The sequence below is a fragment of the Pavona decussata genome, unplaced genomic scaffold, assembly GCF_977016875.1.
Source record: "Pavona decussata unplaced genomic scaffold, jaPavDecu1.1 SCAFFOLD_26, whole genome shotgun sequence".
NCBI lineage: Eukaryota > Metazoa > Cnidaria > Anthozoa > Scleractinia > Agariciidae > Pavona > Pavona decussata.
The window spans coordinates 235,518-263,224 of NW_028145449.1; the positions used below are offsets into that span (position 1 = coordinate 235,518).

Sequence of the window (27,707 nt, forward strand, 5' to 3'; positions counted from 1 at the left end):
CTCCTTGGGGCAGGAGTTTCGCTGGTCCAGTATATACTAAAACAGTTATTCACTTCAGTGTCGGTGAGTACTGGTAGATGTTTTCCTAATCGGGAAAAAAATCCACGCCTATATCCACCTCTACTCAGGTGAATAATTATTAATCTCAACCCATACTTGTATTGTGCGAACTGAGAGATTGTTTTCTTTTCAAGACGTTATCAATGCAAATTGAAATTGTCCCCTAAATTAAGTAAAAATATTTATGAAGGATGAATATTTATCATAAACATTAATTGATTGTGTATAGGATGAAGAGAGTGTTTACTTGTTTGTCCAAGAAATCTCCAGCGGAGCTTAGTGCAGTGTCTCAGTATTGAGAGTAAATAAATCTGCATGAAAAACGTCTAAGAATAGTCTGCACTTCTACAGTGCTACTACTTTACCACAAGAGACGAATACATAAACGCATGCGCATAAAGGGAATAGTTTCTAAAAAATACTGCAGTGCCGCAAGCCACCTCACATCAGGTCCTGCATACCAAAAGTATCACGTTCTAATAAGACTCACCTGCTTGTGTCGAACTAATTGTTGGGTCCTTTCAAACTGAACTGATTCAAACGTCCATGTACTTAAAGACGGGGCCTCGCTCTGAATAGAGACTGAGGTATTTTAGTTTAAGCCCAGGCACTCCCTGCCTGGCCTCATCCACTGGGCTGAATAGTAATGGTCATTCAATCAAGTCCGTTTTAATCTTTAATCAGTGAATAACTAATTATAAAAATGGCAACGCCAGGCTCCTCCAAGACTTGAATAACAATACTTTATTGACACGTGAACTGATGTAAAACGTTTATTTATACAAAGGTCAGCCTATATACCTATAACACCACACAGCTATTCTTTTTTATTGATAATGTGTCCCATTCGTTAACCATCTTTCAGTTTCTTTGACATGTTAATGTACACAAACAACCATTTTTGTTTGTTTTCCCTGCGAGCTTTGTCTTGAAAAATGTCATTAATTCAAATAAAGCGGCCTCGCTGCAATTGTAACTTGCCCCTGACCTACTTATTATTATTATACAATAAAGCAAACATGTCTTCCTTTTCATTGAAATCACAGTTACTGATCTTGCTGGTTTTTCACGTGTGCTACACGTGTGCCTTACTCAGGATCAAGTGAAACAAACTGTGTACATTTTGTTTAACATGATGTCTCTGATTAGGCAACCTACGACTTGTTAGTGATTTTTCGGGAATCGTTCTTTGACGTTCCATAAATACGCGGATATCGTCCACTGTATAAGTTGGAGACCAGAGCATGTGGACTGCATATCATTTGAATAACAAACTCGGGTACTCTTATAAAGTTCTGATTTAAATTATATCACAGCACGAAATAGCAGATATACTAAACCTTAAAACACGCCGTAATGTTGCGTAAAGCTGTAAACCGAGCTTTTCGCAACTTTATGCTACTGGCAACAAATCTTTCAGCTGACTCTGATCATAAAGGGCAAAGTAACCTATTTTAAGTGTCGCTTTGAACAGTCATAGTCACGGTGGAATCGATGGAAACTTTCAAAGAATGGTTCAGTTTTGTTTTCAACCCACTTTTGGGTGTTTGAAAATCCTCGTGTTTGATATATTACTTGAAAACCTAGACCAATTTTTCAAGTATTTCCCATTTATTTCAAAGAAATCGCTAAAAACTTTACAGTTTGTTTCTTCTTGGACAGATCACTTAATATTTTGCTTTCGTGGCTTCAAGAGTAATTTCAGGTCAGAAAGAGCTCCTTGTGAAATATGTGAGCAGTTTTGGCTAAGATACAGGAAACTATCCAGACAGTAACTGATTCAAGGGAACGTCTAAAGCGACATCCATTGTCTTCACTCTGGTAGTTGGTGCGTTCTTTTTCAGTTCCTTGCATTGATTCTGTCGGCAGTTTGGTTAAAGATGGAATAATCTATACGACCAGAAAAAGCAATAAATTCTTATACAATTGCCCTTAATCAGACATGCACACGACACGTTACTGGATTCTACTTATGACAAATACCATGCAGAAATGTTCGTTAAACTACTATTAATAATATCAAAAAGCGTATAGTGCAAGCATCTGCGATAATGTTCCATATGGGTAAGAAAAGACGGAGCAGCTAAGGATCTTTTCCTTTCTCTTCAAACGAAGGCGATGGCGTGACTTGAACAGGTCGAAGATTTGGTCTGCAATTAGAAGGTAAACAAAAAAAATACGCGTCAGAGGAGAATTTTGAAGGCAAATCGTTGTTACACTTATTACATTATTATGGCCCAGATAAAAAAAAGGGTAAAAAAGTATCGGCCAATATTTTCAAGTTGTTTCCTTGTGTCTCTGAAAAACCGCAAATGACTTTTTTTCCTCTTCTTTTCGAAAATTACTTGTGAATGGTACCTGTTATTTGTTGTCCAAGGACCATTTTGTGTCCAAGAAAAGCGATCTGCTTTTACGTTTGGCATAGTTTGAAACGAAACAACAACAATAAGGTTCAAGTGTTAACATTATCAAGTTACAAACCTTATCACCAATTTGTTCAGAATCGATTGTTTAATTTGTTTTTTGTTCCAGTAGATCTCTCCAATCATGGTCATGAATGCAATGAACATCCCGGTGATCAGCACCAGATACACTCCCAGCATACTTTTCAAGCCGATTCGCTGCCGAGACAAAGCTGAAAAAAAGTAAAGGCCAAAGCAAGTTATGTTAAAAATGACAACGTGGTTTCCAAAATGAAACAAAACTTGTCCATAAAAACAAATGTGGAGCTCATTCTGTATTCAATATGTCAAGAGCGTGAAACTGAAGACTTGAACGTCAGGGGTCGAACCCGTGCCTTTTTAACCAAATGAGCACGAGGTTCAATAACCATTTCCGTTCTTCCCCTCGTGTTGAATTACCATCACCTCTAAATTGGTCGTATTTCGCTGAGAGTATACATTTCGCGACCATTCAATCGGTAGTTAGCAAATCACTCTGTGAATGAGCGTAAAAATGCGAATTTTCACGTTGTCTGTCGGAGATGTTTCTCAAGGTGCATATTGCTTGTCTAGTAGTCTGTTTGACATCAGAACGATTTTTTAAGCCTTGTCTTTATTGAGCCTTGCCCTCATTAGATGAATAAACATTCCATTATAAATATCTACAATAAATAATGATCATCAGTGTGCGCGATGCGATGTGCGTACGATGTCGCCTGTTGAGGCGACCTGCACCGTTTGCAACGTACAACAAAACAATTAAGCTGCAGGTTATCAGGGTGCACTTAGAATAGATGCAGGCCTACTGGAAGAGACCTGCACCACTGCGCCTGTTGCCCTAGCATCATCACTTAGAGCTTTTCAATTGCAATTCATGCATATCTAATTGAATCGTCGCCAGGTAACCGAGAAACGACCATCGCTTGTAGTTGAAAAACGTCGTTTATTAGTGCTTTACTATGACCGCTATCGGAGACAAACAATGTATAAGCGCTTAAGGCCCTCTGTTCTCAAGAATGGTATCCGTTATATTAACGTAGCACAAATCGTTCCTTCTTATATTTGAGAATTCGCTAAAATTCATTTTCCATACATTCCTAATGGTGAGCTGCGTGCTCTCTATCGTCTGCTGTCGGCTCACGTTCTTAGTACTCCGTCATTAAGCTCCCTTGCCACTGTCCTTCTCCATGTCTCGCTAAAATTCACAACAAGGTTACGACAAAAGTTGAATAATCACAGCGCGCGCACAGTCAGAGGAGAGGAAATCGTGCGCAACCTACGATTTTTTCCGCGGTTACTGGAAACTTTTCTTAAATATTTCAAGCGCAAAGTGTTTCAACAAAAGGTTCTAATAAATCCCTTCATAAACTTTTCGTCGAAGCATGGTTAGCGCTATATGCCTATCCCGCCATATTCGTGAATGATCAGAACAGAGATTAGAGGCTAATTGCAATTATTACAATGTTTACGTCACATTTAATTTCATTATCATAGTTCCTATGACGTTATATAGAAAGCGCATTGAAATTGTTGGTAATTGCTTTTTCAGATTTTAACATTTGTCTTTTAATACAGTTGTTCTATAAAGAATGGCAGACGTTTCTCCTAAGGAATCAATAATGTCCTTAATCACCACAACACCCGACAAAAGGCAGATTAGAAAGGACACGAAACAAGAATTGGACACTCTTGAAGAAGAGGAATCGTTAAGTTGTTTAAAGTGGCCTGAAAATGCTGAATCGGTTGAAGATGCCGGATGCCTTCGATGTTTAGAATCTGTATCGAGCATGGATAAAAAATCAGAAATGGAAATCACCAATGTGGACTGTCAAACTGAAAGACTATCTGGCCAGAGTGAAGAGAAGCCAAATTTAAAACGGCGACAAAATTCACTGGACAAACGTATTGCAGATGGTGAAGGATCCTTCAAGAAAATGAAAATTAGCGGGGAACCTCAAGATGAACAAGCTATGGATTAATTCTTTTTATTCCAGTACACGCAGAGAGGATTTCGTATGTAAAAATATTACGTATGTATAAAGATGTCAGCCAAACCTGCGTACGAGGTTTTTTATGGTTTAATCTTTAGATAACACTTGATAATGTTAGTTAATATATCTTTCTTTGTTTACCTTTAAAACAACTGGAACATTGTTGCTATTTAGGACTTAGTAAAAGTCCAAAGATAACTCAGTCGAATTTTTAAGCAATTTGCTCAACAAACTGCAATAGTACTTCCTTTTATGACATACCCAAGGACAGCGAATAACTGACGATAATCTGCGCGCGCATCTCACCATAACTATACTTTCTCAACTCCATTCATTACGTATTAGCTGATAAAACCGTCTAAACGGAAGAAATTAGTTCTAAATATTCTAATCCACGGACGCTTACATGCCGGTACTATGATGAACCGGACCTGTATCTGTTTAATATTATTTGTGTTTGTATAATTTACCTTGCCGCCATAGGAATAGAATATTTAAAAAAAACCGCAATGAACGATACCAGAGGCTATTTTTTTGTCTGTCTGTCTCTCTGTCTGTCTGTCTTGTTGTTTGTTTGTTTGTTTTGCGTGAATTCGGTGGAGGTCTTATCACAATGAGAGCTTTAGAGAACCGCGGAATATCTCCACAGCAACGACATGATCAGTCGGTAAAACGTCCTTGTAGGAGTTAACGCATGTACACGTGAGCACCTTTTTTTTTTATCATTAATTGAGTTCTGCTCCCAGGATATCTGTTAACAGTAGCAGTTGCAGCTCACTGTGAATAGCAGCTTACACAATTAAGTTACCCTTACGTGTTTGTGATTCGTCAGGACATCTGTTTGCAGTTTCCCACCACTTTCGTTTGAGTCCGTCCAGGAAGTCGTTTTCATGCAGTCGGAGAATAGCCAGTGTGAAATCATTCACGAACAGGGAATTTGCTTGGAAGGCAAATGACAATCCTTTTGATGTACTTAATCCTGGTACTAAAAGTTGACAATAATAAATAAGTAAAAGTATCAGTACCCAGGGAACTACATTGCAACAACGAGTGAAGAGTGTCATTATTGCAAGATGTATATATATATGAAGCTAAAATACCTTTTTTTTTTATTTTGAGGACCTTTAACCGGAAGATGGGACAGTAATTAACTATGTTGCGATCAGCTTCAAAAATCATTAATAATTCATAAGCCCATTGACCTATCAAATGGTCGATAATACATCACGTACAGTGACTTTATATCGATAAACCTCCTCCTTATTAGTATGCGGTGTTTTATCAGCTGATAAAACACTCGGCAGTAGTATGCGGTGTTTTTCTCGTAAGCTAATTTCCAACGTTGGTAAAAGCATAATTGTTATGAACTCTATTGAAACGCTTTACCAGGAATGTTTTTGAAGCCGTTCAAAAAACTCGCAGCACGTGTTTTATCGGGTCTAAAACCACTCGGCTGCGCCTCGTGGGTTTAAACCCGATAAAACACTCCTGTACGTTCTTTAAACATTACATAAATCCATTTGTTTTCCTCTGCACAGAAATTGATATGATTATAACGTTACATATTTTCAAGATGGAATCCTATGGTGTGGTCACTTAGTGCGGGTTACTTTATTTTTTTTTTGCTAATTTTAGCAAAGAATTAAATTCAGAGTATTCTAAAGACTCTAAATGTTTTTTAACTTGGGCAAACTTAAAGCGGTTTTACCGGGTTTTGTGATTTATTGAGAAAAAACAAACCTGCAACTGTCCTAGGCAAATTTAGAGCCGTTTTACTAGGCTTTGTGGTTCATTGGAAAACAAATACACGCAACTTTTTCATGAAATGAATGCTCGCGTATCCTTATCAGGACGTGGCGACATGCACGGTAGCTCGGTACAGAAAGCGATTCTGTGCTAATCTCCCAGCTTAATCATTCGTGGTGTATCCAAGTCTCTCGCTGGTGCAATCTTCCCGTCTCCTACTCTGTCTGCCTCGAGATCCTTTGCCAGGTACTTGTCCTTCAAGCACGGCCTTTTCCAAAGAATCATGCCAATCGTAACCGGTTTATACATGATTTGCCTTGCTCAGACTGGTTATACGTGCTTGCTTCGAGAAGGGGTTGGTTCCTTAGGTGTTTTTATGATTTTTGATTTCTCCAGAATTGTTCAGTTTTGGTCTTATAGCTTCTTATGAAATGCAGAGAAAAAAAAAACTCCAAGGAAAAACGTTCTCTTCTTGATACTTACCTATTTTAACATCGCAAGGTGGTTGGTTGGCAATATGCTTAAGCATTGGGCCATCAGTGATGAACACAAATTTGTCTCTTTTCCTCACCCAATCCACACCTTCATCTACATTTTTGACCAAGGTGTCGTCCCTTTCCATTCTCTGCCAGATCTTTTGGTGAGTTTCGTATTTGCTGGACTTAAAGAAAGCGGCAGTGCTTGAGGAATCCATAACTCCAACTTGATAGGAAGTCTTGACGATGTCTTCAAGGTTGTTGATAGGATTTTCCGCATTCTTCACGGTGAAGAAAGCTGCCAGGTTGGCAGTGTATGTTGAAACCCAGATCAGAATGCAGAACCAATAACAACCGGCAAGAATACGACCTGAAATAAGATGAATCATCCTGACTCTTGCGTTGACAGCATCTTACAAGTGTTAGGATTTGTAATATTAAATGTAGTAGTTAACGTTTACATAATGAAAATGGTATTTCGATCGAGGAGGACGAAGGAGGATGGACGATAGCCCATTGGAAAGCCTGCGGAAATGCAACTACCCAAATCCCGTAAATGACCCAAAATTGATGATGATGGAATAGGAGAAGTCCTTTGGATCATGGTCTTTTTCAGTGATGGTAATTTTTAATTGTTTTGTAATATTGGTAATTAATTTGAAGTTCAAGGAGTACAAGGTACTTTTAGCGTATTTCATGACGTACATCGTCAATTACCTGATAAGCTTCTAGGTGTGTTATCACCCCCTTGCTGAAGCATGCAAGCTACCGAGAACCACAAACTGTTGAAATAGTTGAATTCCTCTGACGTTCCTTTCCCATCCTCTTGTTTGTATCCGTAAGGACTGAAGTAATTTATCACAAACACAGCGACAGAGATGATCACAAGAGTGCCCAGAGTGCAAAACCAAACCTCGTTTTCAAATGGGTTCATAAATTGTAGATAATCCACTTCTTGTTCAGATATCTCTTTTTTGATGAGCATGTCCTCCGTAAAATACATGAAGGGCATCATGAAGTCGATCACTTTTTCCCTCCCTTCAGTGACGGTTAGTGGAGCAATAGCGACATCGGCTTTCTTGTAAAATGTAAAAACAGCAAATAGACTATCAGAAATTATATCTTTCTTCTCTTTCGTATGCTCCTAGGTGTATTCCGCAAGAACATTATCTAAGTGGGTGATAAACGTGACTAAATGTGTCGTTAGAATTATTCCACCGATAGTACAATACTGAAGGACGGTTTCAAACAGCTTATACTGATTGAAAATGGTTAGTTCAAATTGATAGGTTGAAGGATGTTTATATGGATGGACTGGTTTGATGGTTGGTCAGTTGCATACTTGAATAATTTTTCTAGTAATTAATTTACTGATTAACTGAGCAACTGACGGACTGACGCATTGATGCACCTGGATTGATAGATTATTCATAATTTTCATTAGTTAAAGGGGAAGTATCACGAAAATTTGATGTCATTTCAAAATCTAGAAAGGTTTGTCTGACAACAGAAACAAAAAATTATTGTCTAGTTTTGTTATAAATTAACCCCCCAGTGCAATAAAACTGTCGATTAGTGCCTCTGGCTAGAGACAGAGTCGGCCGATACGGATTGAAACTTGAAAAATGTTAGGATAATGTTTTTCAAGTTCTCGCTTTTTTGTTCCCAAAATGCGTTAGAACAGAATTCTACATATTGTTCCTGTCAAGAATTGAGTTGATTTCTCCCCTCTCGTTGTTCTAGGATTATTTTGTAGCAAAGTGAAGGTCTTATTTCACCATTTTTAACAAAAGAGGTCAAAAACCCCATGATACTTCCCCTTTAAATAGACTGATAGACTGGTCGATCAATCGATTGCTGGTTGATTGGTTGGTTGTTTGGTTAAATGATGGTTGAATGGGTGGTAGGTTGGTTGGTTGTTTGGCCCATTGATTTACTGATTGATTAATTAATTAATTAATTAATTAATTAATTAATTAGATGATTAACCGATTTATTGATTAGTTAAAAAAATGATTGATTGATTGATTGATTGATTGATTGATTGATTGATTGATTGATTGATTGATTGATTGATTGATTGATTAACTGGCTGACTGATTGATTGATTGATTGATTGATTGATTGATTGATTGATTGATTGATTGATTGATTGATTGATTGATTGATTGATTGATTGATTGATTGATTGATTGATTGATTGATTGATTGTTGATTGATGGGTGGATGGATAGATGGATTTTTTCAAACGATGTTTGACTAATTACTATTTAGTTGATCTTGTTAATAAGCAGCTCTAATCCAGACTGTGTAATTTAGCGGTCGTCTTGGTACGTTTTGTAAAATATCCAGCAACTATTTTGCTCGGACGTCAAAGTAAATTCAAAGTTAACGTAGCGTTATTAGAACAACGTGCGTAATATATTTTTTCCTAATTTCTTAAGTCGTTTACAGGTCGATTGAATTGGAATATAATGATACAAATCGCAACTTTTGGCCAACAATAAATAGTGCCAGGGACTGAACGCGTCTTTCAACGCTAACCTGTCTAACTAGTTCGCCAACCATTCCGTTCCAGGTTCCATTGTCCGTTAAACCACCATACTTGCCATCTGGAACTACGTAGATGTCATATGTAAAATGGAGATTCCTCGCCAGTTCATTTATCAGATCGATGCAGTACCCTTTATATGAAACGGTGCCGTCTTCTGCCTTGTCTAAAAACGCGAATGGTTCATCCTGCCAAGGCGTAATGAAAAAAAAAGTTAAATGAGTGGGCATAAGCGCTTCCGCGGTTTTTTTTTTTTACGACTTACCTGTTTAGTTTCAAAATGGGTGCAATAAAACTTCAGCAAGAATCTCCTCTATCATTATCAGCTAAGCTATAAGCGTTTTGAGGATTTTCCTGCATATCATTGCTAATTGGGGCTTCCATGTTCTTATGACTATACAAAAACTCTGATTTTATTTTAATTTTGCCTTGTTACGTTCAGCCGAAGGGGATCACCCAGAGTAGTACTGCAGCTAGTATTGATGATATGTCCCTTAATTTAATGTCCTTATTTAGTGTGGATCTGATGTCCTTCAGAAACAAACGTAATTACGTAATACACCTACAAAGAGATATTTTAAGCCTGAATTGCCTGGAACGGGTCCAACGTTATACTTTCGAATCCACCGAATGCAGTTTGTTTTTAAAAGTATGTTATTGTCACTATCTGTTTTCTGTCCTCATTACCAGTATAAAAACAGCCCTCAACTTCTTTCCTGCCAAACCTCCTCCAGAAGACGAAGTCTCCATATTCCGCAAGACATCACTAAAAAGCACTGCAAGTTTGGATGAATTCCAACTACCAATCTTAAGAAAAAATTAAACAAAAATGCATTATTGTCCTAAAAATACTCGACAAATGACAGACTCGTATTGGTCTCCAGCTTTCAAATAAAGACAAGTAAAATAAATTAGCCTGGCTTTCCTATGATTTTCTAGTAAACAAGTTATCTTTATTTGCAGCGAACATAAGCTCTTCTAAAGTGTTAAAAATATAAATATAAACTTTGCAAGGAAATAAGCAAATTGAAATTACTAATTTCAAAATTTTAATCAGAGTAAATAATAAAAAAGGTGTGGTAAACAATTATTAGGTAAATAAGTTGTATTTTTCTTAGCTTGATTAGTAGTCGCTGTTACGCAGCCATTTCATATTTGAAGAACCCGCATGAAACGAGCTGTACAAAGAGACGAGTGATAGCAATCTACTGTGGAACTTACTTTTACAAAGGAATTGTTTCGGAGATTTAAAATTTCCAGTTCAACTCCCGTTCGCTCGCCGTCGTCGCTAAAGTTCACCGGCCCTGTGACACCTTCCAGATTAATCTGTTAATAGAAAAGCAGCGTATGAATTAAAAGACTTAATGTCGCCGATCCTTTCTTAATATTCACCTGATCTTGTCTCACTGGTAAGCTAGAACAGTATTCCTGCACCGGCAAGGTATTAACATGTAGATTTAGTTTTAATTTTTTCAAAACAAAAAAGATAATCCTACGAATACCTCTCCTTCAAAACAATTATTATTACGCCTTTATTGTTCGCGATATTATATTTTTACATAGTTGTATTTAAAAACGGTAATAAATGCTGAATACAACGTCACGTGACGTCACAATGTTCTTGTAATGCGCCATCTTGGATTTCCATATGTTTGAGGATGAGGTGACGCGATAACCAGTCACAATAAAGAAAGAAGCCGTCTCCAAAATGTCGTGAGCGTGGACAAAAAAGCTTCTGATTCTCGACGAGAAACGGAACCCATAATCTGTCACATCACTGGGATACTCTTGGCGATCTATATAGCTACATTGTTCATTTAGTAGGCTCACGCACGCCACGTTTCGCAGTATTGGAATAAAATTGTAACCTTCCCTTTATAATAGTATCTATAGAGATTCCATTAGACAAGGCGACCTGACGACAAAGAAATAAAGATAGCGTTGAACAAAGAACAAAAAACTGTCTTCAGGACGAGTCGTTCTCGACGGTGAGTTCCCTTCGTAAACTCATGCATTTTTTTTTTTCTTGTCTGGAGCTAGCGACATATTAAAAACAAGGTATTTCGTATTTCATCGCCCAGCTCAAAATTTACTGTCTTTCTGTCTTCTTTATCGCCTGGGCAGAGTAAAGTTTTAGCAAACCGGAGGCAAACACAATGTAAATAATCATCCTCTGTTTACCTTTTTCATGCAATGTAACATTGCAGCTGTATCTTGTGAATTAATGGAAGATCCGTTAATGGAAGAACACGGTTCTCTGTTTGCTGCTTGGCCGAAAACTTGAATGGCATCGTAAGCGAGTCCAATAACTTCCTGAAGAAATAAATTCCTTTAATGTCATTTCAAATCATGACATGTCATGTCACTTTATGTAACGTAATATCATGTCATTTAACGTCATTTCATGTCACGTCATGTCATTGACATCATACCAACATTTCGTGATATATTTTGTTATTTTATCTTATGTTAAGTTATTTGCCATACTTTTACTTAGTTCGAGATTCTTACTGGGTCACAGTCAGTTGCTATGTTTTGCCTTTTTCAGATCTTATTTGTACTAATCTGTTAAAGCTAATAAACATACCTTGCTGTTCTCGTTATACAAACTTCCCCCCGCAACTTTCAGTTTGCTGGTAACGGCACTGTCGATGTATGGAAGCCTCATCCCAAGAACCACACTGTTTGGACGACAGGTTAAATTTAGTGGAGCCTGAAATACAAAGTGGGGAGATAAACTGAGCTTTAATTGATGCAGATTTATGATTAACGCGATTTCTTCTCCTCAGTGTAAGGAGGACTTTGGAAAATAAATAATTATTCAGCTCATAGTTTCCCAAGCATACTGTTTGATTTCCGCTCCTTCAGTCAAACTTTTTTTTTTTTAAATTAGGCTCTGAGATTCCAGTGGATAGTGTTGGGGAGATAATGTATAAGAATTTGTTATATTTACCTGGCCCTGAACTATCCATTTATATTCAGTTTTGGTCTGGCACGGTTTCTGTCATGAATTTAAAAGCAAACGAAATGTTAAGTTAACGCCCTTGAACTGTTTAAACTATGATACTGTTTAAACTATGATATTGCTATTGGCTGAGTGGTGTACGTTTTTGAGCCTTTCATTATCAGAAACGTGCACACCACAAGCGTCACTGTAATTGTCGGTCTGTTAGTGTGACCCTTAAATAAGAGCTCTGATCCTGAACAGTTCTGTAATGTTCATTTACTTAACTAGAGCAAACTATGCTACGTGGTTGTAGCGTTTGGATCTCTGGATGGAGTCATTTCAAGTGTGACTATTCCAATGAGTCTAACACTGATCCTCGTCTATTATATTACACAGTTTGCTTCTAACGTTCGAGTTTTAAATGAAATCCTTAAGTGTGACTACTCAAACACCGAGGTATCGAGAAGTGCCTTCCGTTACCTCTTGCATGAGAAGCTCCATGTTTTCACTGTTGGTGTAAAGCAAAATAATTTCCGGTTCAAGCTCTGCTATCTGCTCCATTGTTTTAGAGATCAATGGTTTGTCAAAAATTTGCACGAAATTCACGGTGAACTTTGAATCCTGGGATATGGCGTGAAAGTATCCAGCTTCGTGCAAACGAGTCTCTGAAAGAGGTACATTTAATAAAGAACTTAATTAAACATCTTTAACACGAAAACAATAAACTTTACAAATGAATTAATATTTTAATACGGAATCAAAGGAAATAAAATACTTAAACACGTGTACACATGTCCAGGCCTGCATATTCCCGGATGTAAATGGGGCCATTTTGTGGAAAAAATAGTATGATTTGTGTAAACTGTTAGTGCAGACATTGCGCCATTCGAATGTTGGTTGCGTTTTTCGTTCAATGCCAGTCTAAATTTGCTGATGTAGTTGTTTCATAGCAGAAAAACTAGAAATTATATGTGAAAGAAACGTGATGTTATGTTTTAAGCCAAAACACAGATTTTCATTTTTCAAGTATCTTTGTCTCACTGACTGAAAAAAATACATCTATCATTCATTCACCAGGCTTAAAAGATAGCATCATACTTTTTTCGGATGTTGTCCTATGAACCTAGTTTAATGGCCTTAGCTCCAACGTGTCTCCTGTAGCTCTGTGGTACAGCATGCGAACTAACAATCGAAAGGTCATAGGTTCGACTGCTTTTGGGAAAAGTCGTATTTTCTTTTTGAGGGTAAGCCTGTATCACAGACTTAAGAGATAAAAATACATAAAATTTCTCTGATTAACTATGAATGAAACATTCCCATTGTTCAGTGATTTCTTACCATCGAATACAAGAGCAATCTTAGTCCATTGAAATGTGTTCAGTATGTCAAGCGTTGCATTTGCATAGGCTTTATATCCCGCTGACATCTGCACCGCGTGCTCACATTGATCGAGTGGCCTGCTGTTTCCATGGAGACGGATAAGAGGAATGCCCGTTACTGTAGAGAGTGCGCATGCAGAAATCTTTGAGTTGCTTCCCTCGATAAGTGCAACGACGTTCTGTTGCAGGAAGACTGAAGCTGAAAATAAGGTCATTGGAAAGTGAGTGTATGAAAAAGCAGTAAGGTGAAATGATAGTCAAAGTTGTTTACTTTAGGCGTTTGCTTTGGTTTCGCTTCATTATATTCTGTGATTGGTTAAAAACTCGACCCTCCACTTTTTCCACCAGTTAGAGGTAGTTGTTCAAAGAGCGAAGAACTTTATCCAGTGGATAAGTCACTATTCAGGGAATAAAATGTATTGGTTAAAGTACATTTTATCCGCTGGATAGCGATTTATATGCTGGATAGAGTTGTCCACCCTTTAAACAACCGGGTTAGGTCAATAAACACACAACTGTAAAGTGGGTTATTCGTATCGTTGACTTTTTTGAGAGTGTTTCGCTTACAAAGAAGTTCTACCGTCGAGTCTAGACTGTCTTCCTCAAAAATAACAATTTAAATCAAATCCTATCGTGACTTGACAAAATTTACTTGTGTTCTCATTGGTTAGTTGTACTGTTAAGGTTCGGCGTATTGGTTACACAAGTAAACCATTCCAAAACTTCCCAAGGCCCACAGAAAGAGTCGACCAATCGCCAGATATCGATTAGGCGAGCTCTGGAAAGAAGCAATACACAAATTCTGGCTGTTTGCAGAAAGGCTAAATTAACACGTGGCGATTAATCGGGTCGATTTAGCTCAATTTGACAAAGAAAATGACTGGGCCAAAAAATCCTGGCCTTCTTTCACCTTGCACTTCACCGACAAAACAAAAATCCGCCGACAAATTGTAATGTGTAAATTGACCCAAGCGATATAACTTATCAATCGCACCGATAAAACAGTACATGTAAATTAATAGCCTTTATTGAAATTGAAATACCATCTTTTTTTTTTTTTACATCGAGATATTTCTAACTGAGACATGTAGCACTGCCATAAACAAGTTTTAGCACCTTACCTTGACTAACTAAGTTAGTCTCGTTTGTTATGTTGAAGTTTTTCAAAATTATCGTGACGTTGTTCAAAGCGGATGACACATTTGTAGCGTAGTTTATGGCATCAAACTCAGCTGAGTAGACGTTAATGACACCTAAATTGGATAAGAAACAGCAATTAATTTAAAAGTGTCACTCAACAAATAACAAGACAAAACGATGCAATTTATTGTCACAAGTATTTTAAAGCTCTGTCAATGACACTTAATTTTCATATAATAGCCCCAAGTCGTTTCCTATGACATCCGTAAAATGAGAATACACGTCATGTGACGCAGGATTTGTGTGATTTGCTCTTCCCTGCCGCCATCTTGGATCCGCCATTTTGGATTTCTTAATTTATCTCTGAAACCTCCCGCGGGCCGAATCCGCCTCCCCGGTCAAGATAGTTCACACAGCTTAATTGTTCATAAATATTTTTCGTAACGAAAGTCATGGTTTCTGTTAACTACCACCCGTGTTGAGACAACCCGAGCCATTCCACAACTCTGATAAATAAAAATTGTAACGAATCAGAGCTTTCACGATCTCCACACCACGACAATTGTCTGTAACAAGAACCTTCAAATATTTCTCTAAGAAAAAGTTTCACTTTAATAGCTTCAAAAAAATTAATAAATTAACAAATTTACTCCATTACCATTTCACTCACCGCAAGTGAATATTTTTACCATGTGTACCTTCCGTATGAAACAGAAAATAATGAGAGTTTTGAAGAAGGTTGTTATTTCCATCTCAGATTCCTACAAAATGCAAGAATAAATGATAGGACAAAATCAATGCGTTTTCTTTAAATGGCGTTTGAATATTGTAAAAGATTACAATAAGAGTTCTTTAATATGCCAGTATTCCATTCCCGAGTTACTTTGAACCTCGTTATGAAAACGAAGCTTCGTGCGTAATTGTTATTGTGATTTATATCATGGAACCTGGACATACGCCGTATAGATGAATCTTCTCAACACAACCACAGTGTTTTTGTTATTTCAAAAACCCAGTTGAATGTTAATGACTATAAAACGGGTAGGATAACTGAACCATTGTATAACTTGAATGATAAGGAAGTTACATCTTCGTAAACTGTTTATTTCAGAATTGAGCAGTAGTATATGTGAAAACGCCCTAAGTGAAATTATCAACACGAAGTAAAGGAGTTTGTTCTGAAGAGAAACCAAAGCAATAAAGGAAGATTTTAGCTGAAATCGTCTCTTTTCACTCCAACTAAATAAATATATCGAATAAAATCAAATTTGTTTTTGTACTGTGAACAAAATATAATATATAACAATTTTATATCGCGACATCTGTCTATTAGTAAGACCAGCCTAATGTCAAACGTGAGCTCTGTGGTAAATTACACAGTAGGTCCCAAACAACCGAGGAGCACAGAGTATAAAATCACACAACTGTGTTGGACGAAACCTGGCCACGGATGTGGCCAGTTTAATTGAATTAAGGCTAAAGCTGGCAACACCGCAATAAATGTAAACAGTTTAAAAACTTAACCAACAAACGTGGGGTGAAAAACAACGCCACAAGCCACCCACTACGGCTAAGCCCCACGGGAGAAATAGACAATACAAACTGACCAGAAATACAGAGCTCTCATTCTGCAAACAATAAAATGACGACTGTTAGGAACGCAGTCCTTGTCTGAACGGCCTCACAGAGCGTCCAAAAGCAAATCATCGCTTCATGGAGTATAAAAGAAAAAAAAAATGACAACAATTCTGAAGGGCCGAAGCCCATGCCTGAACAGCCTCACTGAGCACCCGGAAACAAATCATCACCTCGTTGCATAGAGAATGGTATGAAAGGAGCAAAAAATTAATAAAATAATTGTAGCAGACATGAAATGCTAAGATAGAAACAAGCATATTCAAAGTAATAACTTGCCTGAATAGGTTTGTGAGGCAAAAAAATCCTTGTTTCTTGATATGAACACTCTGATGTGTCAAGGGAAGGGAGGGCACGATAAACAAGGAATCTCGACTACAAACCTAGTCGGAACCGCCCTAACACCTCGGTGGTGAGACTTAACGCAATCTTGGTATGTAGTACCGCTAACTTCAACGGATTATCACATGGACATTATGCCGTGATATAAATAACGTTATGGGTTTCCATACTGTTTGCATTGCTTTTTCTCTAGAGATCTTCAAGTCCTTCACTTGCACCCCTAGTAAGTAGCGCGCGGTCAGCCTACACATGAGTTTTTTTTTTATTTATTTATTTATTTATTTACGGCTTATTTTTTACCGTTTCCCTGGAAACCATAACATTCAAACATTTTATCAGCAGTTTAATAACAAACATGGTCCAAGCTTTAAAACGTCGTAATAACTGCAACTCTGAAATCTTAAAATATTAATGTTATTTCTCTAAAGTGAGTAAAGGCGTAAATTAATTATAAAATGCAAATTCGTTTAGAAAGATGGAAGGCGTCTGGAAATATATTATTAGTAATATATCAAATTTTTCTTCAAAGCTATCCACTTTAATGCGCTTCCCTTTTCAAATCAGATCAAAAGAAAATCATTTTATTTCACACTATTTGCTTAGAAATATAAGAGAGAGAAAAACACAGTAAACATAGACACAGGTTATATAACTAATAAATATATACATTGAAATTCATAACAGTGCTATGAATAGAATACTTAACTTTCCAGTTTTAAAGATTTTTAATAATATGAATGTGAATATATGCAATCTTTCTACGAAGGAAATTCGAACATTCTTGTAGTCATCTATAGCATGGCTGTTAAACGGAATGCTATTGAAATCTAGCGACTGTGAGTTTATTATATTTTGTTTTGTTAACAAGAGATGAAAATATAGAAGCGGTAGAAAATGCAGGCCATTTTGGTAACGGGAGCAAACCGGAGTAAGTAGTTGTATGAACAAAAATCCTGTCTGAGAAAATTATGGATTGCTTAAAAGTTAGGTACAATATCTGAACTTTTTTTTCTGGTAAGATTAGTGAAGTACTTGGAGTAAAAATAAGAAATCAAATTAACAAAATCACATTGGTCAAACTGCAAATCATCTAACGTGTCCTTGGTTATCAAGGTCTGAAAGAAACGCTAAAATGAGTTTGATCATTTCAAGGCTACCCCTACTAAATACGGTGAAGCAGTTCTTTTTCGTAATCCGTGTCCACTTTTCAGATGTTACAACGCACAATTTCAAACAACTTCAATTATACAATGAGATTTGTCACACCATACGTATTTTACAAAGCGTGCGATATGTGGAGTAACTAATGGTACTTACTTTCAACGCATCTGTGTTCAGTACTTAAGCGGATCTTTAACCTATTAAGCCTTTAGAGAACGTTTAGATAGTAACATCGGTATTACTACCATAGAAGTTACGAGATGTCGTTCTTGTTATTGGATGAGGAATATGGTTTTGTGAGCCGATATACCACCTACAGTCGTTTAACAAATGAATCAGTTCAACAGTCAATTCTTCGGACCCCATGAAGCGCACTAAACGAGCACCTGCTATCGATACATCTTCTAAAATGTGGTGTGCTAAGCTGCCTTGGGGCTTAGGACTTACATCTGTGATCTGCCAGTTCTTTGTTCAATTCTTTGGCTACTAACTATACTTAAAGTTTGCTTCTCATCAATATCTGTTGGGATTGTTATTCAAGTTTCTCTTTATTGTTGTAATTTGCAATTTTCCAATTAGCACTGCACTTTGTGCAGAACATGTACAAATTAAACTGATTTATCAACAATTGGAAAATTAGCTTGTTTTATCTCCACATTTTAGGTCATAGTTTTGTACCTTCTAGACTGTCTATTTGATCCATGGAAACGGCAAAGCTTATAGCTATCTTTCGACTAGAAGTGAATTAATTTCGTATTTGAAATCATAGCGATCGATACAAATTGACACTGTCTTCACCCAAAGTGGCACCAATGAAAAACAAATCGATTTTTGGGAAAATTCCTCCAATTAAGCTGGCAGTTTACATCAGTTGTGATTGCTTTACAAGGACAATCAGATTCAAAGTCTATTCCCGCTTTTCTGCTTGGAAGACTCGAAGCAAAGGAGAATAAAGGGAATAGCCTTCATTTGGCGTGAACATGTGCACTGTCCGCGGAAATTATCTAATATTGTTGACACAAACCAGTTACCGTGAGTCTTGCACCTATTTCAAGAGAAGTTAATTGACCCTATGTAGACCTGGACGCGGGGAAAGCGGATTCCCTCTCCCCTACCCTCCTCCATAAGTTTGCAAGTGTAAAATCTATGACAAAGATATTCGGATGAGACATAAAACGGGCAGAGATTTTTTCTTTGAGGTCCGCAACTATTTCAAAATGGCGTTCTTCTTGGATCCACCATCTTGGATTTCTTGTTTTCCCACAATCTCAGAAAACCACCAACGTTGACCAAAAAGTTATAAAAATGAAAAGAAAACACGAGCATGTTACAAAAACATAAAATTAACTACGAATAGAGTTGATTTTTGTACATTGAACACATTATTCTTGATGTCGGTTTTTGAAAATCTGCCTGTTATAAATTGGTTGCCATGGTTCTCCAATACAAGGTCGTTTCCAGATAAGTTCAATCTGAAAAACCTTCAAAATTTCGGCCGTTTACGCAAATATTCAAACTTTTTTCAATGCTCAAATTCGGTGCGGGCAGAATCCCCTCCCTCGGTCTAGATAGGGTTAGGGAACGGTGCTGTCTAACTCTTGTCAGAGGTAGTATAATTTCCAGTACCAAATTAGAGGTAGTCAGTAATTTCCAGCACCAAATTTTCTTTCCAGTACCCCATTTTCTTAAACTAAATAGTTGAAAAAAAAAAAAAAAGTAACACACACTGGAGACTCTACAGCTTATAACAGATAAGGGAGTGGGTAAAAGTCACTTCAACTGCACTATACATAATAACAATCAGATAGGTGGTCAAATCTCCTTTTGAATTGCCACCTATATACCTTTCTTCAACCAGTTTTTGACTAGCTAGGTCGAGCTTCTCAGAATGGACTTATACATGTTAAGTAACTTCCTTACATTCCCTCTTGTTTTTGTTTTTTGTCTCTTTGCTTTTCACTGATTCAAGAGCGGAGGAAGAAGTCATTCAACGGTAATAATATGTGGTTCTTCCTGAAAAGTCACTTGACTCGAACGCTCGACACTTAAGAATGAAATGGTTAACAAACTTGAGGTGCCATTCGATCCAAGGTGCGTCAAGGTTTTTCCCTGTAAACTCAAATTGTAATATTCCTCCCAAGTTTTGTTGATCGCCTGCAGCTTCTCTTTTGAAAATCTTTGAACGCAGTCAAGTTCCTCTATGTTGTAAGGGTCTTTTGAAGACTTTCTGACTATACTCCAACACACAATGAAGAGAAAAGCAACCAGAACTACACCCAATGCTGGTAAAACAATGTGCGTAACGATCATTCTTTTCTTTCTGCAATCCTGATAGGGCCCTGGAAATAAATTGAGACGAATTTAGATAAATATGCGATCGTCATCAAATAAATTATAGACGAAAGGGGTCTGAATTTCGTGCTTAACGTTTCGCCTCCATCGCACTATTTGCGTTCGACGTAGAAAGAGCGCACTCCTAATTGCGTTTGGAGTCGATAATTGTATGGGACAATCAACGAATGAATGAATGAACGAACGAACGAACGAACGAACGAACGAACGAACGAACGAACGAACGAACGAACGAACGAATGAACGAATGAACGAATGAATGAATGAATGAATGAATGAATGAATGAATGAATGAATGAATGAATGAATGAATGAATGAATGAATGAATGAATGAATGAATGAATGAATGAATGAATGAATGAATGAATGAATGAATGAATGAATGAATGAATGAATCTTGGGAGGCTTATCTGTCATCCGCCCAAGATTTCACTTGACAAAGGAGAGAGAGCTTAGGATCGAGGTCATCGAACTCACTCCCTAATCTTTGATTGTTACTACTGCACAACTCGCTTTTTTCCCGTTTCTCGCAAATCTCGTACCCAGATTCCTCTGGCCTTTTGGGCAGTGGCTGGTAGCCTGGAGAGAGTCTGGGAGTACTGGAATATTTTTTCACTCTAGAAATCCTGTGGTAACGATGGAAGTGAAAGGTTAAGTCAAAATCAAAAAGTTCAAAGTTTGTTAATTACCCAAGAGTCTCTCCAAGCGTCCAACCACTTGCCAACTTAGGTCGCTTTGAACGAAAATCCTTAAATAACAACGACTGGAACCGAGTTTGTGAGCCCGCGAAAATGGGCACCCCCACCAAACCCATGTTTTCGAAGACAGCTGGTCTCCGAAATCTGGTTTATGTCCTTGCTATCTAAGGTCTTCCGCTTAGAACAAGGTCGGTTGCTGGCTGACTAAGATTGCTGTATTCTCCTTTCCCCACTCCTGAATTCAGCTTCTCACCCCCGCCCCAGTCCTAGCCTTTTCCTGGTCAAATGGTTTGCCACACCTGCAGGCGATCCTTCATGGGGGCATTCTGACGTACCATTTCAAATGAAAGTATTTATTAACATTTTATACTCTTCCTAAAAGGCTATAATTATTATTATTATTATTATTATTATTATTATTATTATTATTATTATTATTATTATTATTATTATTATATATATCTAACCAGTGATTATATGTGTAGTATTCTGAATTTTTTCTATTTTTGATAATTGTTCAGAAGCGTTGGGGAAGGAAAAAGGTGGAGGTTTAAAAATTATTTAGTGCCGGAATCACAAAAATATTTGAATGTTTCATGAGGTTTTTAGATCAAACTTTGATAAATAATAAATAATAATTTATTAATTTATATTGCGCAATTATCAATATAAATTTTCAATTGCGCATCCTTACGAACGGAATATCATTTAATATTGTGTTGTTAAGATGAGACCATCGTCACCATCATCATCATCGTCTTCAGCACGTTGTCATAGCAGAGAATTACGCAATTTCGAAAGGATGGTGATATTTCGCAATACTAAATTATGGCGAATGAATATGATTTGCATAAACTAACCCTCCCTCCCATAAATTCTCGTAAATAAAAAGACTTTCATTTTCGCGAGATCAAAATTTTTACGATTCAATTTTCCGTAACTGAGGCCGTGTTTACCGACTTCAATAAATTCCCACAGTCGCCTCTAGGTCTGAAAAAGAAAGCTGAAAAGAAATTTAAAAACAAATGAATACAAGGTATGCCACCTTCGAGAGTCGATCGCGGGGCGTACAGATTACAAGTCCGAGGACTTGGCAGGACACCAACCAACCGGGCAAAACTGTCCTAATGTTGTAAAAAATAGAAATCATGTAATAGTGATGACGCAGATCAGTATTGAACCGCTGATTAGGACGGCGACCGCGGAACATACGCTTAAAACGAGGAACTAATGATGGTTAAAACAATTTACAATACTCAATCAAAGCCCTCTGTGAGCGAACTCGTGGATTGAACAGGTGAATGAAATGATATTTCCTATTATGTCTAAAGTTATTTGTTTGTTTGTTTGTTTGTTTTTTATTTTCATACCCAGAGTATAAGCAGCAGTTGTTCGCCGATGTAACAAACACCCGTTTGGAACTTACGAGTAGCTAAGTACGAAATATTCTATCTTCTGTCATCAAATAAAGTGTATCGTTGTTGTTGTTCATTTGACGGTCTGATCAAACCCAGATTGTGTTTTGTCTGATGACTTCAAACTGGAAAAATTATATTCACAAAATGTCAATGTACATGTAAACTCTAATTAATAGGCAATAGGACAGTCACAAATGTCATGCAATAAAGATTTATCGCTAAAGAAAAATTCAAGGCGCTTGTTTCTCTTACCTTTGGCAGTTCCTCCTTTAGGTACTAGATAAATAAACGGGTTACTATAACATGCAGCGCTGTAAGTGGCATATCTAATGACTGAAAGAACAAAAGCTTGTTTTGACAGCGCTTTCCCCTCTATTTATAGGGACTGAATATTTTAGTGTTGGAGATGGGAGGGAGGGAAACATATACCAAAGAATTAAAAAAAAAATCACACGCAAAGCAACAGACATGAAGTAATCCTCTTGTTGGAGAAGAACAAACTCTCGCAAAGGAATCGAAGAGGACAAATATAGCGAAAAAAGTGAACAAATTAATCCAAAGGTTTTACTCACGAAACACAAATTCGGGTAGGACAAAAAAAATACCGTTTCCCCTCCCTCAATAGTAAAATGGGCGGTTGCTTAATTTCGTATAAATTGCATAACGAAAACATTAACTAGATGGTATTAAAAACAACAATAAGGCTTACAAAAACAAAAAGAAGTAAAACGCTTACGCAAATCCAATGACACCGGTGAAAATCCGGTTAATTAATTAAAAACGCTCAAGTTCTGCGATCATCAACAGGGCCATTTTTTCTTTGGGTCAGAACCCCGAAAACATGCCCTTGATATTGAAAAAAAGATAAATAATGCAATCGAATATTTGGTTTTATAAAATGATAAGGAAATCTGCCAAGCGAGCGCTGGCCCTTTGTCAGACTGAATCAAGGAATTGTGGGCTTTGCGAGGTTTGCATTGAGGGTGACAGTGGGGCAACGCTATTGGTTAAAGCATGGTAACGTTAAAAACAACAACTCGACAAAACCAAACATTCGTTTCCAGCCCCCTACCTCCTTACTGACTGGCGTACCACAAGTTCTTTAGAAACTAACCCCCCTCCCCCCCCCCCCACCAAATAATGCGATGTGGAGTTCATGCGGTGTTACCGAGGCCATGTCGCAAGTGATTTTTTTGTCTGGAGAAGAATCTTACCTGTTACCAAAAATTACCAAAACTGGATCTACAACGAAACAAATCTAGCATCTAAAGACCCAGAGCAAAGTCTTACCAAAGAAGAGCCAAGCTTAATGTATGCGTGCATGTAGATATACAACTATTTTCAATGTTAAGTGCATAGTGACTATCTTTCGACATGCAACCAGGACTAAATCTCAACTGATTTGTTTACAATTGAACTCGAACTTGGGTCATGAACATGGGCTAACTTTTTACAAAAATGACGCACGGAACACTAAAGAAGTCCGAGAATCCGTGATCGATGAATTGACTATATTGAATGTTAACGCTTTGCAAACAATTTGCAAATTGCGAATTCTACTGAAAGTCACGAATGACAGCCAATCGAAACTGAAGAGGTCAAATCGTTTAAAGTTTCAGCCGAGCAAGGTTCACACCTTAATCTCAAGCCATTTTGGGTCAGTAATTTTAGTTTATTTGCTTTTTCTCTTGCCAGTAACCTCAAACGTCTCCAGCTTGATTGTTAAACGGTCTTTCAGCTGTTGACACAGCACGTCACAGATATGGCTTCTCAAAAGATAGTCGCTAAGTTCTGCCACGCACGTAACGGCTAAAAAATGGCTGTAAAAATTCCCGCTAGACCCAGCAGCAAAATGAAGCTAACATGTTATTTTACATAAGGCGTAGACTCCGTTGTGTGCTAAGAGACTAGTTTTTAAACTGAACCGCCTTTGAGTAAGGCTCGCGGCAGCGCTTTTTCTGCTTGTCGTCCGCGCTTACCACTTTGCACGCAAGTCTGAGAGATCTGGAAATTAAGTAAGCCTTTTACCAGTATGACAATAGCGGCAACCGTATGACGTCCTAAACTTCAAAAGGGGCTAGTGCGGTAAATTTAAACGCAAAAATGGGCGATGGACAAAGATGGCCAATTTTTAGAAATGCTAAAATGCTATCTAATTAAAAGAGATTTGCTCAAGCATATAACAGCAAAAATGCTATCTACGCTTTTTAAGCTAAGCTTTAAAATTTAGACACTATTTCCAACAATTTTACTTCAATTTGTTGTCAGAGTGGAGCTGAGGGTCCTTTACGCGGTAATCCTAACAGAATATTAGAGAGGTACGAGAGAGAGCCGGTTGGGAGACCCCTAAAAGTTCTTGGCTAAAAATAAACGCAAAAATAGTCTACAGCCAAAAACATAGGCTCGATTTCCGCCGCTCTCTCCGGTCTTTCAGTCATTTAATTTTCTCGTACACCGGCTAATCGAGCCAACCAAGCGTAACCCAACAATATCTTTGCTCCCAGAAAATTCAGTAAAGCTGGAAAATTTTGAACTGATCGCGACTTTCTTTCACTTCCAATATATTATATCAAATCGCCTAAAACGTTTCATTTGTAACTGGCCTTCGAAATGCAGGTTGACCTAGCTCAACCTCGTTCCCAGAAGAGAAGAGACCCTGAGAACGAGGTTAGTCCTTGCTCACAAGCACTGTTATGTTAGAGGAGGGGGTGAATAGGTCTACGGATCGGCGGATTTGGTAAATATTTAAGCCCGGATTCTGGATTCAGAGCGAAATTTTAACGGATCTGCGGATCCTATGATCGCAGCGGATAGCGGTTTTATCCAGTTTTGGGGCCCGGATTTTGGATTTTGGTTGTTAGGAAGTTCAAGTTTGCTCTTTTTTCTCGTATCTGCAAGATTTTGTTTCGATACAGACGTTGGCTACATAAATATTTCGTTGATAGTCAACCTCAACGCTGAAACACAATATCACGCAAGGCAACTCCAACAACTGAAGTCGCTTTGTATCTCTCGTATCATCTAACGAGGGAAACAATTTGTGGATTCGGATTTAGTTGATTTTTTGAGCGGATCGACGGATTCAGCCATTGATTTTAGCGGATCGGCGGATTTACAAACTCCTATTCGCCCCCTCTTAGAGGCACTAAAGGTAGAAAAAAGTCTCAGAAAAAATCCAGAATTAATTGTCGGGAAAATATTCAAGTTGTCGGTTTGGCAAAATCCCATTTCCTAATTTGGTAACATTGGAAAACTAATTCCTTTTATTTTCGGAAGTGTAAAATATGTTGGTGAAAACTACAACCATCTATCACTCTCTAAAAGCTGACAACATCTCGTAAAAGGAACCGCTTTCACAAATATCCGTTGAAAAGGCAACAAAACAAGTACAGGAGTTTGCATTTTGGTTAACAACTCTCACCGGAGTGCGCCAATTTACTTGCGAATTTCGCTGCAAATCTCGATTTACCAGCGATTTTACAATTTGAGATTTTGTTATGATTAGAGCGGAACGCAATGCGATCATAAAAGAGATCAAAGTTCACTTGGAGTCCCTCTCTTTCTTTGCAACAAATTGCAGTCAAATCTCCATGAATTTGCAGCGGAAATCGCCGGTAGCTTACATGGGCGATTCAGTTGATATTGGGCAGAAAATTCACCGCACAAATCGCATCAATTCGTATGTATACGGTCCATAGTTCGGCATAATTATCGTCTACGCCGGAGGCGAAGGTCCTAAAAATGGCGCAACTCTTATCACAATACCTATTGAAGCGTTTTAGTCAATAAGTTAAACTGGGTCATTTAACCAGCAATGATTACTTTATTTTAAAACAATGGTTTATTGAAAAACGAATGGAAGTCGATTAGAAATTGAGAATTTACACGGACTTGTAATATAACCTGACTAAATCTTTCGTCACAGCGGGAAACCGATAAACGACAAACTATTTTTCTTTTCGTGAAAGACTTGAAAATCAACACCTCACAAATGTAAATAATTTCAAGTTTACATTTATCTTGCGAATATTTGCATAAATGCTTAGCTGAAAATTCCTACGGATCAAGATAAACACAATACAGCGAAGAACAGATGGCGAAGTTAAAGTGTCCAAGGCTTGAGCATGCTTTAAATGTTCCAGGCAGATTACTGATTAGGTAGAATTTCTCCTAACATTTTGTAGGTGGCTTTCGTCCAAGTACCAATAAAATACAATTCAACATGCGGGTTTTGCGTATGCAAATTACGTGTGATATTGTTCAAATATCATCGGCCATGTTTGTAATCGAATCCATTTCATCTAGCAGTCCCGCTTTCTTTTCTTCCCAAGTACTTATTTCATCCTCTATTGTATTCAAGGTTCTCTTCAACGTGACACATTGCCTGTCAGCATCGTCGGCTCTTGTGGTAGCTTCCTTGAGCTGTTCTTCAAGGAATTTTAACTTTTCTTCGGTGTCCTGCTCCCGCTCGCTTGCCTCTTCATCGGCTTCTTCCAAATTCTTCGCCTTATCCCCTAACTTCTCCAACATCATCTTCAATTCGTCTTCTCTGGCCTGGAATTCATCTTCACGAGTTTTCGCGGCGTTCAAATCGATCTCGGTTACTTTCAGCCTCCGTTTAGCTTCATTCAGCAGATTCGTGGCTTCTTCTCTTTTTCTTTCGGCTTCCAGGACGCTTTCTTCCAGCTCAGTCAGTCTCTCGTCGCCCTCAGCTTCGCACTCCTCCAATTCTTTTCGAACTTGTTCCTCGTTCTCACCCTTTTCTACAATATCTCTGAGCCTCTCTTCCTGCTCCTCCAAGCGAGCGTGCGCCTTGTCGAGGTCACTCTGCAAAAGCTGAATCCTTCGCTTTACTGCTTCGGCTTCACTTACGGATGCTTCTTCTTTTGCCAGCGCTTCCTTCAACATAGATTTAGCTTCTGCTTCTCTCTCTTCAGCTTCATCAATCCTTTCCTTACACTGGTTCATCTTCTCCTTTATCTTATTCATTTTGTATTCTTTTCGCTAAAATTCCAGGAAGATTGCACGGAGAATAGGGCTGTTTGTCTGACGCGTTGTGAACCGGAGCAAGACTAGGGCGTATAAGGTCCCGTGACGTTTCAGTAATAATCAACCCAAGGGCCCTTTATTTGATCAACAACTCGGACATGTATTCAATTTGCATCCTCCTACCCATTGGCTGGAATCATTTACTCTTGGGACCAAAAGTGGCATTAAACAATACCTTCGTCAATCAAGTTTTACGCAGTTTTGTCTGCATCGCGTCAAACTGTCTTTGCCCAAAAACGAATTGAGAACTTCTATGAGCGATTACACGAAAAACTGCTCATTTAAGTGTTCAGAGCGATAAGGTAATATGATCAAAAGTT

At 37.9% G+C, this 27,707-nt stretch overlaps 2 protein-coding genes across 2 annotated transcripts; both read right to left on the reverse strand.

Moving 5' to 3' along the window:
- Window positions 1-838: 838 nt before the first annotated feature.
- On the reverse strand, window positions 839-15,423 carry LOC146485340 (glutamate receptor 2-like). Its single transcript, XM_085103217.1, has 15 exons — window positions 15,402-15,423; window positions 14,713-14,844; window positions 13,551-13,790; window positions 12,693-12,877; window positions 12,219-12,266; window positions 11,872-11,978; window positions 11,447-11,594; window positions 10,487-10,591; window positions 9,953-10,072; window positions 9,259-9,453; window positions 7,432-7,792; window positions 6,722-7,084; window positions 5,307-5,477; window positions 2,542-2,695; window positions 839-2,210 (listed from the first exon to the last, which is right to left on the reverse strand). Exons 1-15 carry the CDS (start codon window positions 15,421-15,423, stop codon window positions 2,144-2,146), a joined length of 2,418 nt encoding a protein of 805 aa, XP_084959343.1. The 3' UTR covers window positions 839-2,143.
- A 10,718-nt stretch (window positions 15,424-26,141) lies between these two features.
- LOC146485341 (uncharacterized) lies at window positions 26,142-27,429 on the reverse strand. Its single transcript, XM_085103258.1, has one exon. The coding sequence runs from the start codon at window positions 27,325-27,327 to the stop codon at window positions 26,599-26,601; it is 729 nt and encodes a 242-aa protein (XP_084959384.1). The 5' UTR covers window positions 27,328-27,429; the 3' UTR covers window positions 26,142-26,598.
- Between the last annotated feature and the right edge of the window lie 278 nt (window positions 27,430-27,707).

Bases quoted from the DNA above. Each gene is read 5' to 3' on its own strand.
- LOC146485341 (XM_085103258.1), bottom strand. From the start codon at position 27,327: ATGAATAAGATAAAGGAGAAGATGAACCAGTGTAAGGAAAGGATTGAT.
- LOC146485340 (XM_085103217.1), bottom strand. From the start codon at position 15,423: ATGGTAAAAATATTCACTTGCG. The intron at 7,793-9,258 runs GTTAGCGTTGAA...ACATTTTACAAG, and splicing joins TTGGCGAACTAGTTAGACAG to AAAGCCGATGTCGCTATTGC. The intron at 2,696-5,306 runs GTAAGGGTAACT...ACTTTTTTTCAG, and splicing joins TCCTGACGAATCACAAACAC to CTTTGTCTCGGCAGCGAATC.